Source organism: Micromesistius poutassou (genome assembly GCF_964030765.1).
Source record: "Micromesistius poutassou genome assembly, chromosome: 4".
NCBI lineage: Eukaryota > Metazoa > Chordata > Actinopteri > Gadiformes > Gadidae > Micromesistius > Micromesistius poutassou.
The window spans coordinates 14241125-14253528 of record NC_140274.1 but is presented as its reverse complement, the minus strand read 5'-3'; the positions used below and the strand labels follow the sequence as shown (position 1 = coordinate 14253528).

Below are 12404 nucleotides of genomic sequence, written 5' to 3'. Positions count from 1 at the left end.
GCTTGGGCTTTGCTTATTTACAAGATGAAGCACTTTTGTTGGAAATAGGCACGGAGGTGGGGTGGCGTTGTAGCTGGTTGGGGTTGTTGCGGGGTGGGGGGTGGGGAGGGGAGTGGAAGGCGAGCTGTGGCTAGGGGGGCTGCCTTACATCTGCACCAGTCTGACTGTCTCTGTGGGACAGTGGGGGGAGGGAGGGGTGGGAGGGAGGGAGGTGGTTGTAGTTCCTCCCCAGACATCTGGCTCCTGATAAAGATCAACAATTGAGAATGCATCTCGCTAATGAAGCTGCTCTCAGCATCACCGACATCTGAAGATAGCCAATCAACAGCTGGTCCCAGAGAGACGCTACAGCAACAAGCCGGTTCACAGACGCACACACGTACACACCAGCACACAGTGCCTGGGGCCAAAGGAGGTGGGGGGGGGGTTGGGAAAAAGTTGAATAAGATCTTGAGGATTCGCTTTCAAGCCAAAACGTGGAGGCGTTTATCTTCCCCCTGTCCTCCAGGCTGGACCTGATTGACAGACGTCTTAGTCAAAGTACGATACAAATACACATTATTCGTTTTAAGTCTCGGCCTAAGCTGGACCTGGGTATGACTCATTAACAAAATAAAAGAGAAATATTAATTTCCCAGAATTTAATCTGGGTTAGATGGATGATGGAACGATGATGGGTTTGACTGACTGATATGATTTGGTTGTATTCGCAGTCAGAGAACACCCACGAATCCTAAGCCCCGCACTCAGACAAGGAGAAAAACCCAGACGGTGTAATGACTGACGCAAGAAATAGATCTCCTATAACTAATATTGAGATAGGCACCAAGTTGGCAACATATTGTACGTAATGGTACATCATTGGTAAAACATATTAAATAGATCACAAGCAAGACACAAAGTGCTAGATTTATCCTTGGATTGTAATTGCGAAGCACAGTGCCTGGCCATCAGCCTTGAGGATCTCCAGCTGATGGAGCTGAGGTGAACACCACAAAGTGACTTATCAAACAGGCTTATGTCGGGATACCTAATATTTTGTTATGTTGAATAACTATTAACCATACATCTCACGTCTCACGCCTAATCGAATCCATACCGCACACTCAAAAATAAATATCAAAGTGTTTCACCGCACCTCCCTCTCTCCTGCAACCCATTACCCATCTCTCCCACCCTGACTCCCCCACCCACCCCCACCCGCTCTCTGCTTGGTTCTTCCTCTCCCTCTCTCCCGCTGGCTCAGTTCCTCCTTGCTCTCTCTCTCTACCCCCTCTATGGCTTTGATTCATGACATGCAGCATTGGCATATTCATAATCAAGCAGAGCTGACACTCCACATCCTCCCACAGTAGGAATGTCAACGTCTGCGGCGGGAACTTTACACCCGGCCCGTCACTCCTAATCAGCCGCTGTAGCCGTTGGTCCCCCTAGCCATCCATCAGCCTCCACCCTCCCCACGCTCGCCCTTCTCTGCTCTACCTCCTTGTTGTTTAGTTTGTTTTTATGCTCTTTGTTGTATTTGTATTTATTTGTTTTTGATCATTTCTTATCGTCACTAATTTTGTGTTTCATCCATTTTCATTCTCTTCTTTTATTGTCTTTCGCTCTTTCTTTCTTTCTTTCTCCTTCCATTTCATCTTTTGTTCTGTCTTTCCCGCTTTCCGTCTTTACATCTTTCTCTCTCGTACCTGTGTTCTCATTTCTCCTCCTCTTTCCTCCCTCGTCTCTTCTCCTGTCCTCTCTTTCTTTTCCTCATCCTTTATTCTTTCATCATTATTGCCCCCCCCCCCCCTCTTCCATTCTCTTCCCATTCTGTCCCCCCCCCCCCCCCACCTCCTCGCGCACCTCTCACCACTCCGTCGTGGCGTGCCAGCCGAGAGTGACAGAGGGTGAGGGAGAGAGATGGAATGTCTGAGCGGGAGCGGGGCTCCGGAGAGGGACCCGAATCACCATTGATTTGTTGCCTTATTGGAATAGAGGGGGATAGGCGTGAGGAACAGGCCCAGAATGCAATACACGCAAAATAATGCAAATTCTTGTGGCCCCTGTTTAAAAAAAAACATGGACTGACAGGCCCTGGGGCCTACTGGGACCACCTCCCCTCCGCCCTCTCCTTCCCCCCCCCCCCTCGCTCCCTTGCACCACCTAACCTAAACCCTCCTCCTTGTTCTCCCTCTCCTCTCCCACTGACTCCCCATCCCTCCCCCATCCCCCCTCAGCACAGCGATATCATTATTACCCCTGTCTGGCCCTTGATCAGTAATGTCAACATCTTTCATATTGACGAATGTGCTGTCTGGCCGCATTGTGCACAGAATGGTTTACAGCCCAGCAGTGGACATGAATCACTCCTGTGCCCCACACCACACACGCACACACACTCGCATGCGACACAGACATACACACACACACACACACACACACACACACACACACACACACACACACACACAGACGCACACGCACACGCACACACACACACACACACACACAGACGCACACGCACACACACACACACACACACACACGGATGCACGCAAATAAACATACCCATAGAGTAACACACACGCACAAATAAACACAGCCATACAGTCACACACGCACATTCACACACACACACACACACACACACACACACACACACACACACACACACACACACACACACACACACACACACACACACACACACACACACACACATTCAGATCCACACACAATCAAAAACGTACTGTCTCACACAAAAACACATGCACGTGCAAATATCCAGTCACTTTTACATGCATTTACAGAAAATGTGCATCACCATGTAGACACATGCTTGTTAACAAGCATACGCTCAAACACACGCACACATGCAAGAACACGTGCACACACATACATTACAAACATATATTTTGTCCTGTACTCACATTGTCAGCAATTAATCAACTTGCTGCCATGCATGGAGCCCTGGTTTCTCTCTCACACACACGCGCACACACACACGTCGCACGCATACACACACGTCACACGTGCACACACACGTCACGCAATTGACATTTCCTGGTCTCCAATGAGCCTCATTGTAAACGAGTGCTCTCTAGTAACAATTCATGCCACCAATCTGCCTTTGGGGGTCTCCAAAGTATGCTCCTAAAGACTGAACTTCAATATCTGAGACGAAATGGTAGTTAGTAAAAAGCTCCTCTTTAAAAGAAGTGGTTGTATCAGGCCTGACCCCAAACATGTCCCCTCCTGTCTCCTCAGATGTCGGCCATCGAGAACATGGCGGAGAAGCTGGAGACGTTTGGTTCGCTGAAGCCAGAGTCAGGGGACATGTTGCGCTCCATGCCCTCCATGTTTGATTTCCGAGCCCCACCTTCTGCCATCCCAGAGTCTTTGCTCCGCAAGGGCAAGGAGCGCTATACCTGCAGGTGATCATGGCATTTTAATATGAAATGTAATATTTATGTAATATTAATATGCATGTTTAATCCATGGTAAATGGACTGCATTTAAACAGCACTTTTCAAAGTTGTGGCCACAGCTCTATACAATTATTGCCTCACATTCACCCATTTATTCACACATATTCATACACACATTCATACGCACGTTCATACACACATTCATACACCGACAGCCATGCAAGGCAACAGCCAGCTTGTCAAGAGCATTTAGGGGTGGGGGTCTTGCTCAGGGACACCTCGAGACTGAGCTGGGGGTAGCCAGGGATCGAACCAGCAACCTTCCAGTTGCAAGACAACTCGCACTGCCGTCTCTTGATATATGATTTTAAATTATATTTTTATGATCTTACCTTGACATGGATGAATCGATGTGTACACACACACACACACACACACACACACACACACACACACACACACACACACACACACACACACACACACACACACACTCACATTCACACACTCCCTTTTCTGGAAATGAACTGCAATCCACTAATTTAGTGTTTAGTTTATTTATGTATTTCTAAATTGTGAAATTTATGTCTCAGATATTGTGGGAAAATCTTCCCACGCTCCGCTAACCTGACAAGGCATCTCAGGACCCACACAGGAGAACAACCGTACCGGTAAGACCTTTAATAAACTGTAATGTACTGTGATATCACAGTAAATCTACTCATTTTAAAGTGTGTGTGTGTGTGTGTGTGTGTGTGTGTGTGTGTGTGTGTGTGTGTGTGTGTGTGTGTGTGTGTGTGTGTGTGTGTGTGTGTGTGTGTGTGTGTGTGTGTGTGTGTGTGTGTGTGTGTGTGTGGCAGTGATACCAGTCACCAGTCTTAAATCGCTGGCTATAAAAGGAACTGGATGATCTCAGTTGTATGGGAAAAGCGGGGTGATTAAAATCAGAATCCTCTTCGTCTTTTCATCTCGCTCTGCACATCTCCCTGCATCCATCACACTCCCAAAACATGCACGCATTACCCAGTGATTAAAGTTACAACTTTAACTCTTCCATCACATCCGTCCAGCATCCATAGGTCAACAAGTCAGCAGTGGACCATACAACAGACCAAAATCACATCAAAAATAATGAAATGCTGAAATACAGGAATGACCAAACACGGTTTGCCATATTTGGTCATTACTGTGTTTTTGTATTTATTTATTTTTGTGTGACTATGGTACTTTGGTGCTCGTATACAGAGAGTGAGCCTAAAGCAAAGGGGCGGTGTGAACACATACAAAGTCATTGCAAAGACACAAATAAATTTTGTCCGGCGATGCCGGCTGTGCAAATGCCATGAATGGCTTGTATGGCACGGCGCGAACGACGCAAATTCTCCTTATTCGGGTGAAATATTTGAACTTTCCTGCAAATTTCGCTTGACGCTGAATCACTCGTGTGAGAACGTTTGCGGTTCACGTGAGCAACCCAAGTAGAATACGTGAACGTGCACCTGTAGCGTCGAGGCACACAATACAGCATGCGACTGTTTTCCCAGGGTCTTCCCCTCCAGTACATGCCTCCTCACTTTATGTTTGTTTTCCCTGCGCCTGTAAAAGCCTGAAACAATTACTGTACTTCTAAATAAATTGGCCAGTGAAAAATGGCGTCCATCGGCCATGTGACAGTTAGGGTGGGGGGGGGGGGCAGATGTCCAAACGGGGCAGCTGTGGTCATTTCTCTCTGGCATGTCTGTGGCCAGACGTGAGCACTGCCCTCTGGCTACTTCTTCAGCAGTTATTAGCAGTGCTGGGGAGTTGTGAGTGGGCTGTACTACTGGACTACATAAATGGTGTATTTAGCCATGGTTGCAGCCATGGTTAGTGACTCCGTTTAGCTGAATAGGCTGAATGGGCAAAGGCAGCGAGCGGAGCAACAACAAGTTGTATTCAAAGTGTACCGGCGATCACATTAAACTGCATCGGTAATTTCTGGCAGGCCCTGCATGTCCTTGTAGTTACTGGGGCAGTGGAATCTTGGCCAAACACACAGGAGGTGTGTGTGTGTGTGTGTGTGTGTGTGTGTGTGTGTGTGTGTGTGTGTGTGTGTGTGTGTGTGTGTGTGTGTGTGTGTGTGTGACTGACTGACCACAGGGGACAGGGAGAAGGAGAGAGACTAACACGGGCCAACACTGGGCCGGACTGATAGACTCTACTCCACACGCTGGCAAGCCATTAAAGATCGCTGCTGTTTATTGTAATTTTTTAGCTGCAGATAACCAAGGGGGTTCCTTAGGGACAGCCAATTGGGCGAGCTAATTCTAGCAGAAGAAAAGATGTAATCTTCTCGTATAATTTTGCATGGAGAAAGTTGGCAAGGGCCAGTGATTTCGAGGGGGTGCTGAAGCGCATTCTGTAGTGTGCTCATGTTTTTTACCAAGAGAGAAGAATGTAATTTTATTATGCTGGCTGCAGATGAGAGGCAGAGCGGGTTCACCTTCAACAAGCCCTCCTCCATCTTGTCTGGGACTGGAATAGTTTGTGGCTGAATGTGTGTGTGTGTGATGTATCCGATTATATTTTCCAGAAAACAAACTCGCCTGCCCCCCAACCCCATCTAATCACGCTCATCTTGTGTGTGTCTGTGACTGTGTGTGTGTGTGTGTGTGTGTGTGCGTCTATTATCGTCATGGTGACTCTCCGTCGATTACACCCTTCCTGAGAACTAACGCCTCTGTCCCCGCTCTCTCCTGCAGGTGTAAGTACTGCGACCGCTCCTTCAGCATCTCGTCCAACCTGCAGCGCCACATCCGCAACATCCACAACAAGGAGAAGCCCTTCAAGTGCCACCTGTGTGACCGCTGCTTCGGCCAGCAGACCAACCTGGACCGCCACCTCAAGAAGCACGAGAACGGCAACCTTTCAGGTGCTTGTTTGAAAGTGGATCGTTGTTAGTCAATGGCTAACAAGTTATTTATTCTCCAAATATCCTCCATTGTTAGGGGAATAACAGTGAATGATTGAATACTACAGCATTGTAATGGTTAGGGTTAAGTTGACTGGCTGGTTGTGAGCATTTCTTCATTTGTTCTTTAGTTTCCTTGAAGGAATATTCCAGGGAAGAGTGGAAGATGATGTTCTTAGATGGACGACTAAACAGTATCTTGTTGTGTGTGCAGGCACTGCCATGTCGTCTCCGCGCTCTGAGATAGACAGCGGCAGCGCTATTCTGGACGACAAAGAGGACTCCTACTTCAACGAAATCAGAAACTTTATCAGCAACACGAACCAGAACCAGACCTCCCCGGATCCTTCAGAAGAAGGGTGAGCCTCCGGTTCTCAGTGTACATTCATTTAACCTCTGCCTTGCTTTGCTTCTAAATTAACTAAGAAAAAAAAAAAGTTAATATGTGGTTATGATTTTTAATTCAACGACTTCAAGATATACTCTGTTGTATATACTTATGACAAGTACTTACGCACGCACACACACGCACACACACACACACACACACACACACACACACACACACACACACACATACGATACAGACACACGATGCAACCACACACACACAATGCACAGGGCTGTCATTAGACCACAGATCAGCGCGGGTCTGGGCTCAGGCCCAGCGGTTTGTTTTCACGCTCCTAACTGGACTGATCACAGGGCAGATTGTGGGGTCCCAGATAGAGATCTCCCAGACCCGTCTGAGAGATCCAGGCCCCCGCGGTGGGATTGAGGATTGAGGAGGAGAGGGGTGATTGGGGGGGGGGGGGGGGGACCCCACATCTGGAACCAACATGTCTGCCGACAGGAAGGGGCTGGAGAGGGTGGGGTCACGGAGGTCGGCCCGTGTTTCCTTTCAAAGTGCAACGCTCCTGACTGCCCCTGATAGATACGATAGCCCCGGCAAATTACCACGTCTCACAGGGTAATTAGGGAATCTGTTTTGTTAATCACAGCGCTCCCTCCTCTTCTCTCGTTCTCTTCCTTCTTTCTCTTTCTTCAGCAATGCTCTGCTTTCTTTTCTCTTTCTTTCCTTTTTTCTGTGTTTCTCCTCCGTCAGCGCGTACCTCTTTTCAACACGGCTTGCCTCTCCCCGTCTGTAGCCTCTGGCGTATCGTGTGCCATGAGAGGGTCTTTCGCTCTCTCTCTAAAGCACGCCATGATCAGCCCATGAATAAAACAGTTATGGGGAGAGATGGTTCTGATTCTGCACCGTACGAAAATATTCTCTTCAGTTCTTCACCCTTTCCCCCATCGTCTTGCGTGTCGGTTGTTTCGAAACACACTCCACCGCATCCCGTTTGTTTGTAAGCGACAACGCAATATCCCGGCTGATTTTGGGTGATGTATTTTTCAACCCTTCCCAAATCCATCCTTCTTCTTTCCTTCCGCGGTGGTTCCCCCCAGCCCCCTCACTGCCCCCCCACACACACACACACACCGTCTCCGGACCCCTTGTGTGTGTGTGTGTGTGTGTGTGTGTGTATGTTTTCTTTTCTTCTAAAATGAGAATTTTTCCGAGCTGACGAGAGACGCACCGGAGTGTAATTAGCAGAGCGGCTCTTAATGTGGTTCCAGATGATTTACCAAGTGGTGGTTTCCTATGGCGCTGAGACAGTAGGACAGATTAGGACCCGGGCTGTTTGGAGACTCTCTATTTCTCTCTCTCTCTCTCTCTCTCTTTCTCTTTCTCTCCTTCTCTCGCTCTCTCGCTCCCTCGACAGTGGGAAATGTATTTGGTTGGCAATGCCCTCATAACTCTCCCACCATGTGGGACTGTCACCTAAATATTTTGCCTATTAGATGAATAGAAGATAGTTGGGAAAATAAACAGTCGGAGAGGCTGAGCACTCCGGCTAAGTGCTAGGGCCAACGCCGCGCACAGACGGGGCCCCCAAGCCCCGATGACAAACGGGATCCTGGGGCCTCTGCTCCACCCCAGCTGCCATGTCCTGCCATCCTCTCTCGCTCTCTCTCTCACTCTCGCCTAGCATTCCATCCCTCCTGTCTATTGTTTCATTCCATTCAGAAAAAAACAACTTAGATTTAATTGCAAGGGCAGGATGTACATTCCTTCGATTGTTAATTATTTAGCTGAGGTATTATGTATGGGGATCCATTCTATATTATGGGCTGTGTGGAGGGGGACAATGAAATCACTTTGAGCGATGCTTGAGAAATGCTTATCACGCACATACATCAACCCACATATTCACCCATACACACAGTCATTCACCCAAACACACATGATCATACACACACACACACACACACGCACTCCAGCTCACCACCTCGGATGTTCTGGTGTCCGCAGGCTGAACGGCGGCACGTTCGACGAGGAGAAGCCCCTGATGACCAGCCGCGGGTCACGTGACCTGGAGGACGAGGAAGGGGAGGAGCTCGGCGCGGACGAGGAGGAGGCGGAGGAGGAGCCCATGAGCGACTCCCTGCTGAAACCCGACGCGGGGCCGTTGCTGTCCGGCAGCCTGGACGACGACGTCATGCAGGGCGACATGGACTACGATCAGTCGGCTGACCTGGAGCTGGACAACTCAAAGAGCTCCCCCAGGAGGTAGGCCCCAAACAATGAGCCTTACTCACTGCTAGCGGCCATCCTGGTTCTAAGCCGTGGCTTGCTAGTGACTATCTTGGTTCCAAACAGTAGCTGGGTGAGGGGGGAAAACTGAAAGCGGGACTCTGCATTACTCAAAACGCCCTCGTCGTCTCCTCTTCTAGGTATGAGGACGAGGAGGACGAGAGAGGCTACTCGGCCCTGGATCACATCCGTCACTTCTCGGATGCGCGCAAGATGGAGGAGAGCGAGATGAGCGAGGGGGACGGAGAGGAAGACGCGGGCTCCTTCAGCTCCCCCACCCTGGCTGAGGCCGTCAAACAGCCCCTGTACAGGAAGTCCAAGACCCAGGTAACCTACTCGGAAGCTGTGTGTGTGTGTGTGTGTGTGTGTGTGTGCGTGTGTGTGTGTGCGTGTCGGGACGTATTAGGTGTATGTGTAAGAAGAAAAAAGTGACTTTTTACAGTAAATCTTCCTTCCACATTTAGTATATAACATCCATGACCTCTCCCTGCAGGCCTACGCCATGATGCTGTCCCTGACAGACAAGGAGTCCTTGCACCCCGCCTCCCACTCCCCGTCCACATTGTGGCACAATCTGGCCCGCGCTGCCGCCGAGTCCAGCGCCATCCAGTCCCTCAGCCACGTATGATGTCACTGCCCTTTCACCTCGCAACCCCCCCCCACCCTGCTCACCACCCCCCTCCCCCTTAACCCCACGACACCCTGACTAAAGGCACTGGGATCCCCCCCAACCCCATTGTGGGACCACCCCCCCCCCCCCACCTACGGACCCCACCCTGTTCTCCATCTGCAGACCGACTGCTGAGCAGAACCACGGCCCGTCTGAGTGCTGAGAACAACGCCTTACCACCGGATAGAGGAAGGGGCAGGGGGGGGGAGGGGTGGGGGGGGGGGTCCCCTCAGAAACACAGCCCCTCCGAAGATCCACCAGGTCCACGATCAAAGATGTCCCCCCGCGACAATAAAATGTGTTCACGTCCCATTGACGTCCAGCCGAAAGGACGCGTGCGATGAATGATAAATGTGGTGAAAATAATAATGTTAAAGCAACGAGTGTATTTATTCTGCTGGAGTCTCAATGTTTTGCACAGCGACGGCGGGCGGCGGTGGACAGAGGAGACGTGGCTGCGCTGAGGCTTTCTCGTTTGTAAAAGTGTCGTGAATTGTCCAGCACATACACGGAGGAGGAGCGATTTCGCTTGGGTCTCCAACGGTGGACGGTTTTTCCAGATTTAGCACGTCTCAGACCCATTTGTACAAAATAAAAGCCCCTGCTTCACTACCGTGTGTCTCCATTGATGAATAATACTCTTAGTTTTTAGGCCTTTTCAGTGAATTTCCTTGAAGCCCACAGAGATGCACAGGTGTTTCTCATTAAGAACATTGTACTTGACCAAGCTGAGGCTTTGTCCTTTTACTAGAAACACAGCCTACTTAAAAAAAAAAAAAGGAAAGATCCTCTCTTGACAGACGGCACTGTCAATGCTGTGTTTAGTACATCTGATTGTTGATAATAAAAAGGAATAGAAGGAAGTGATGTTAAAACAAAGCTGGCCAGTTACCGGTGTGTCTACACAATCACAGCTCTGTACAGAAGTGTCTACCATCTGTTCTCACTGCACTCCATTATGCCCGCCTGCGCTATCTGTGAACGGATATAAATAGATTGTCTTTTTAGTGGAAAAAACGTTTTCCTTTTTTTTTTTTTTTTTTACTGAAACAAGTAGCAAGTGCTGAAGTTAAATGTTGTTCTGTAAAGGGCAAATGTCTCTCGGAACCCCCCCGGAACCCTTCCTTGTCGGCCATCGATGCCACTAATTAGCCTGTATGCTAGTCGTTAGCTACTCCATGCTTGTGTGTCTTTTATTTTTAGACAATCATGATCTTGTTTTTGTTTTTTGTTTTTTTTGTTGGTGTTGTCGATGTGATTTGCTGTTGTATGTTGAAAATTGTATTTATTTCTTGGCAAACTGTAGTTTGTTTACTGAATAGCACTGCTCTTAGCCCAGGTGAAGGGGAGATTCCTCACTGGGCCGATCCCAGAGATGAACGGGATTTGTAGATTATGTTTGAGTGCCGGATAGTATTAAACATACCATTCACTCCTTATTCTTCTAATGAATCCGGTCAACAAATAGATATTACTTAGGTTTTTTTTCTATGACAATTTATTGATCTAATTGTAAAAAAAAAAAAGAAAAAACATTATATACGATCAAAATGGCATTTCAAAAAAGAGCCAGTTATAATTTCTTCGTAAGCGCATGATTGGTCTGATAAGATCTGAATCTGACTTTTTTTTACGGTTGTCTGCAAGCTTGTGTGATGTTCAGTTCATGTTAATCAATCGTGCCAAACCTATGGTAAAAAAACCTGATTACTTTCATTTATCCTCCCATTTTGAGGGACCAGATTTGTTTTTATTTGTTCTGTTGGTTCTATTTTTTGTGTTTTTGTTTATAATCGATCTTAAAAACGTAATCAGCGAGTTGAGGTACTTTGTTTTAATGCTTTCTACAATGTAACTGTTATGCATTTCAATTCAATACTGTGGGAGGAAAAAACTACAAGAAATAAAAAGACTACAATGTGAATTGAGTCGTCCGGGTCTTCCAATCTGTCCCAGCCTTTTTAGACATCTTACTCATCAACTGTTGACTACACCATCCCCCCCCCCCCCCCCCCCCAGATCATCCACCCAGCTGCCCCAGAAGCCCAGACGTTGTGCCTCACACTTCCAGCCCCAGAGACACAGAGAGCCACCTGGCTCTTTCTTCTGGCACTCCCAGGGCCCGGGCGTGTGAGGGCGATGGGGAGGGAGGGAGAGGCTTGAACTCTGGTCCTGCCTTTCTCTCCGGGCCCTTGGCACACATAGAGCGAGAGAGAAAAGCGAGGGGAAAGGGGAAAGAGAGAGAGAGTAAGGGCCAGAATGGGCCTTCTTAATGTGGCAGTGGGAGCGGAGGCAGGAATGTGTCCTCTTTATTTGTGTCCATTTTGCGGGCCATGATGGATGAGGTGGGTAGATGTGATGACCGGGCTCATCGCTCAAACGCTCAATAAGAGTCCCATCCTACAGCAGGCACCCCCCCATCCCTCCATCCCCCCATACACACACCCCACCCCGACACACACCCCACCCCACCCCTGTCGCTGCTGTGCTGCCAGCCAACGTGGGCGGACACTGTGGCTGGGAGGGCCGGGGCCCCATTGTCCGATGAGTGGCTGGGAGGGGGGGGGGGGGGGGTGTTGGGAGGTAGGGGGTTGGTGGTGGAGCCGGTTGCTGGTGGAGAATTGGGCATGACAGTGGAGGATGGCTGGTGCTGACACTCCACATTTACAGTGCTGCTGGCACCCTAATGGATGGGGTGTTTTCTTAGGGCCCTGTCCCCTGTCCTCTGTC

At 48.9% G+C, this 12404-nt stretch overlaps 1 protein-coding gene across 1 annotated transcript in view; it reads left to right on the top strand.

Annotated features, from left to right (window-relative positions):
* Window positions 1-9660, top strand: part of mecom (MDS1 and EVI1 complex locus) — a 28355-nt gene extending 18695 nt beyond the window's left edge. Inside the window, exons 11-17 of the mRNA XM_084466651.1 lie at window positions 3253-3419; window positions 4007-4084; window positions 6155-6324; window positions 6578-6722; window positions 8723-8980; window positions 9145-9331; window positions 9498-9660. Coding sequence (XP_084322777.1) covers window positions 3253-3419; window positions 4007-4084; window positions 6155-6324; window positions 6578-6722; window positions 8723-8980; window positions 9145-9331; window positions 9498-9632 — 1140 coding nt within the window. The 3' untranslated portion in view covers window positions 9633-9660. The remainder of the gene's footprint in view (window positions 1-3252; window positions 3420-4006; window positions 4085-6154; window positions 6325-6577; window positions 6723-8722; window positions 8981-9144; window positions 9332-9497) is intronic.
* Window positions 9661-12404: the final 2744 nt, after the last annotated feature.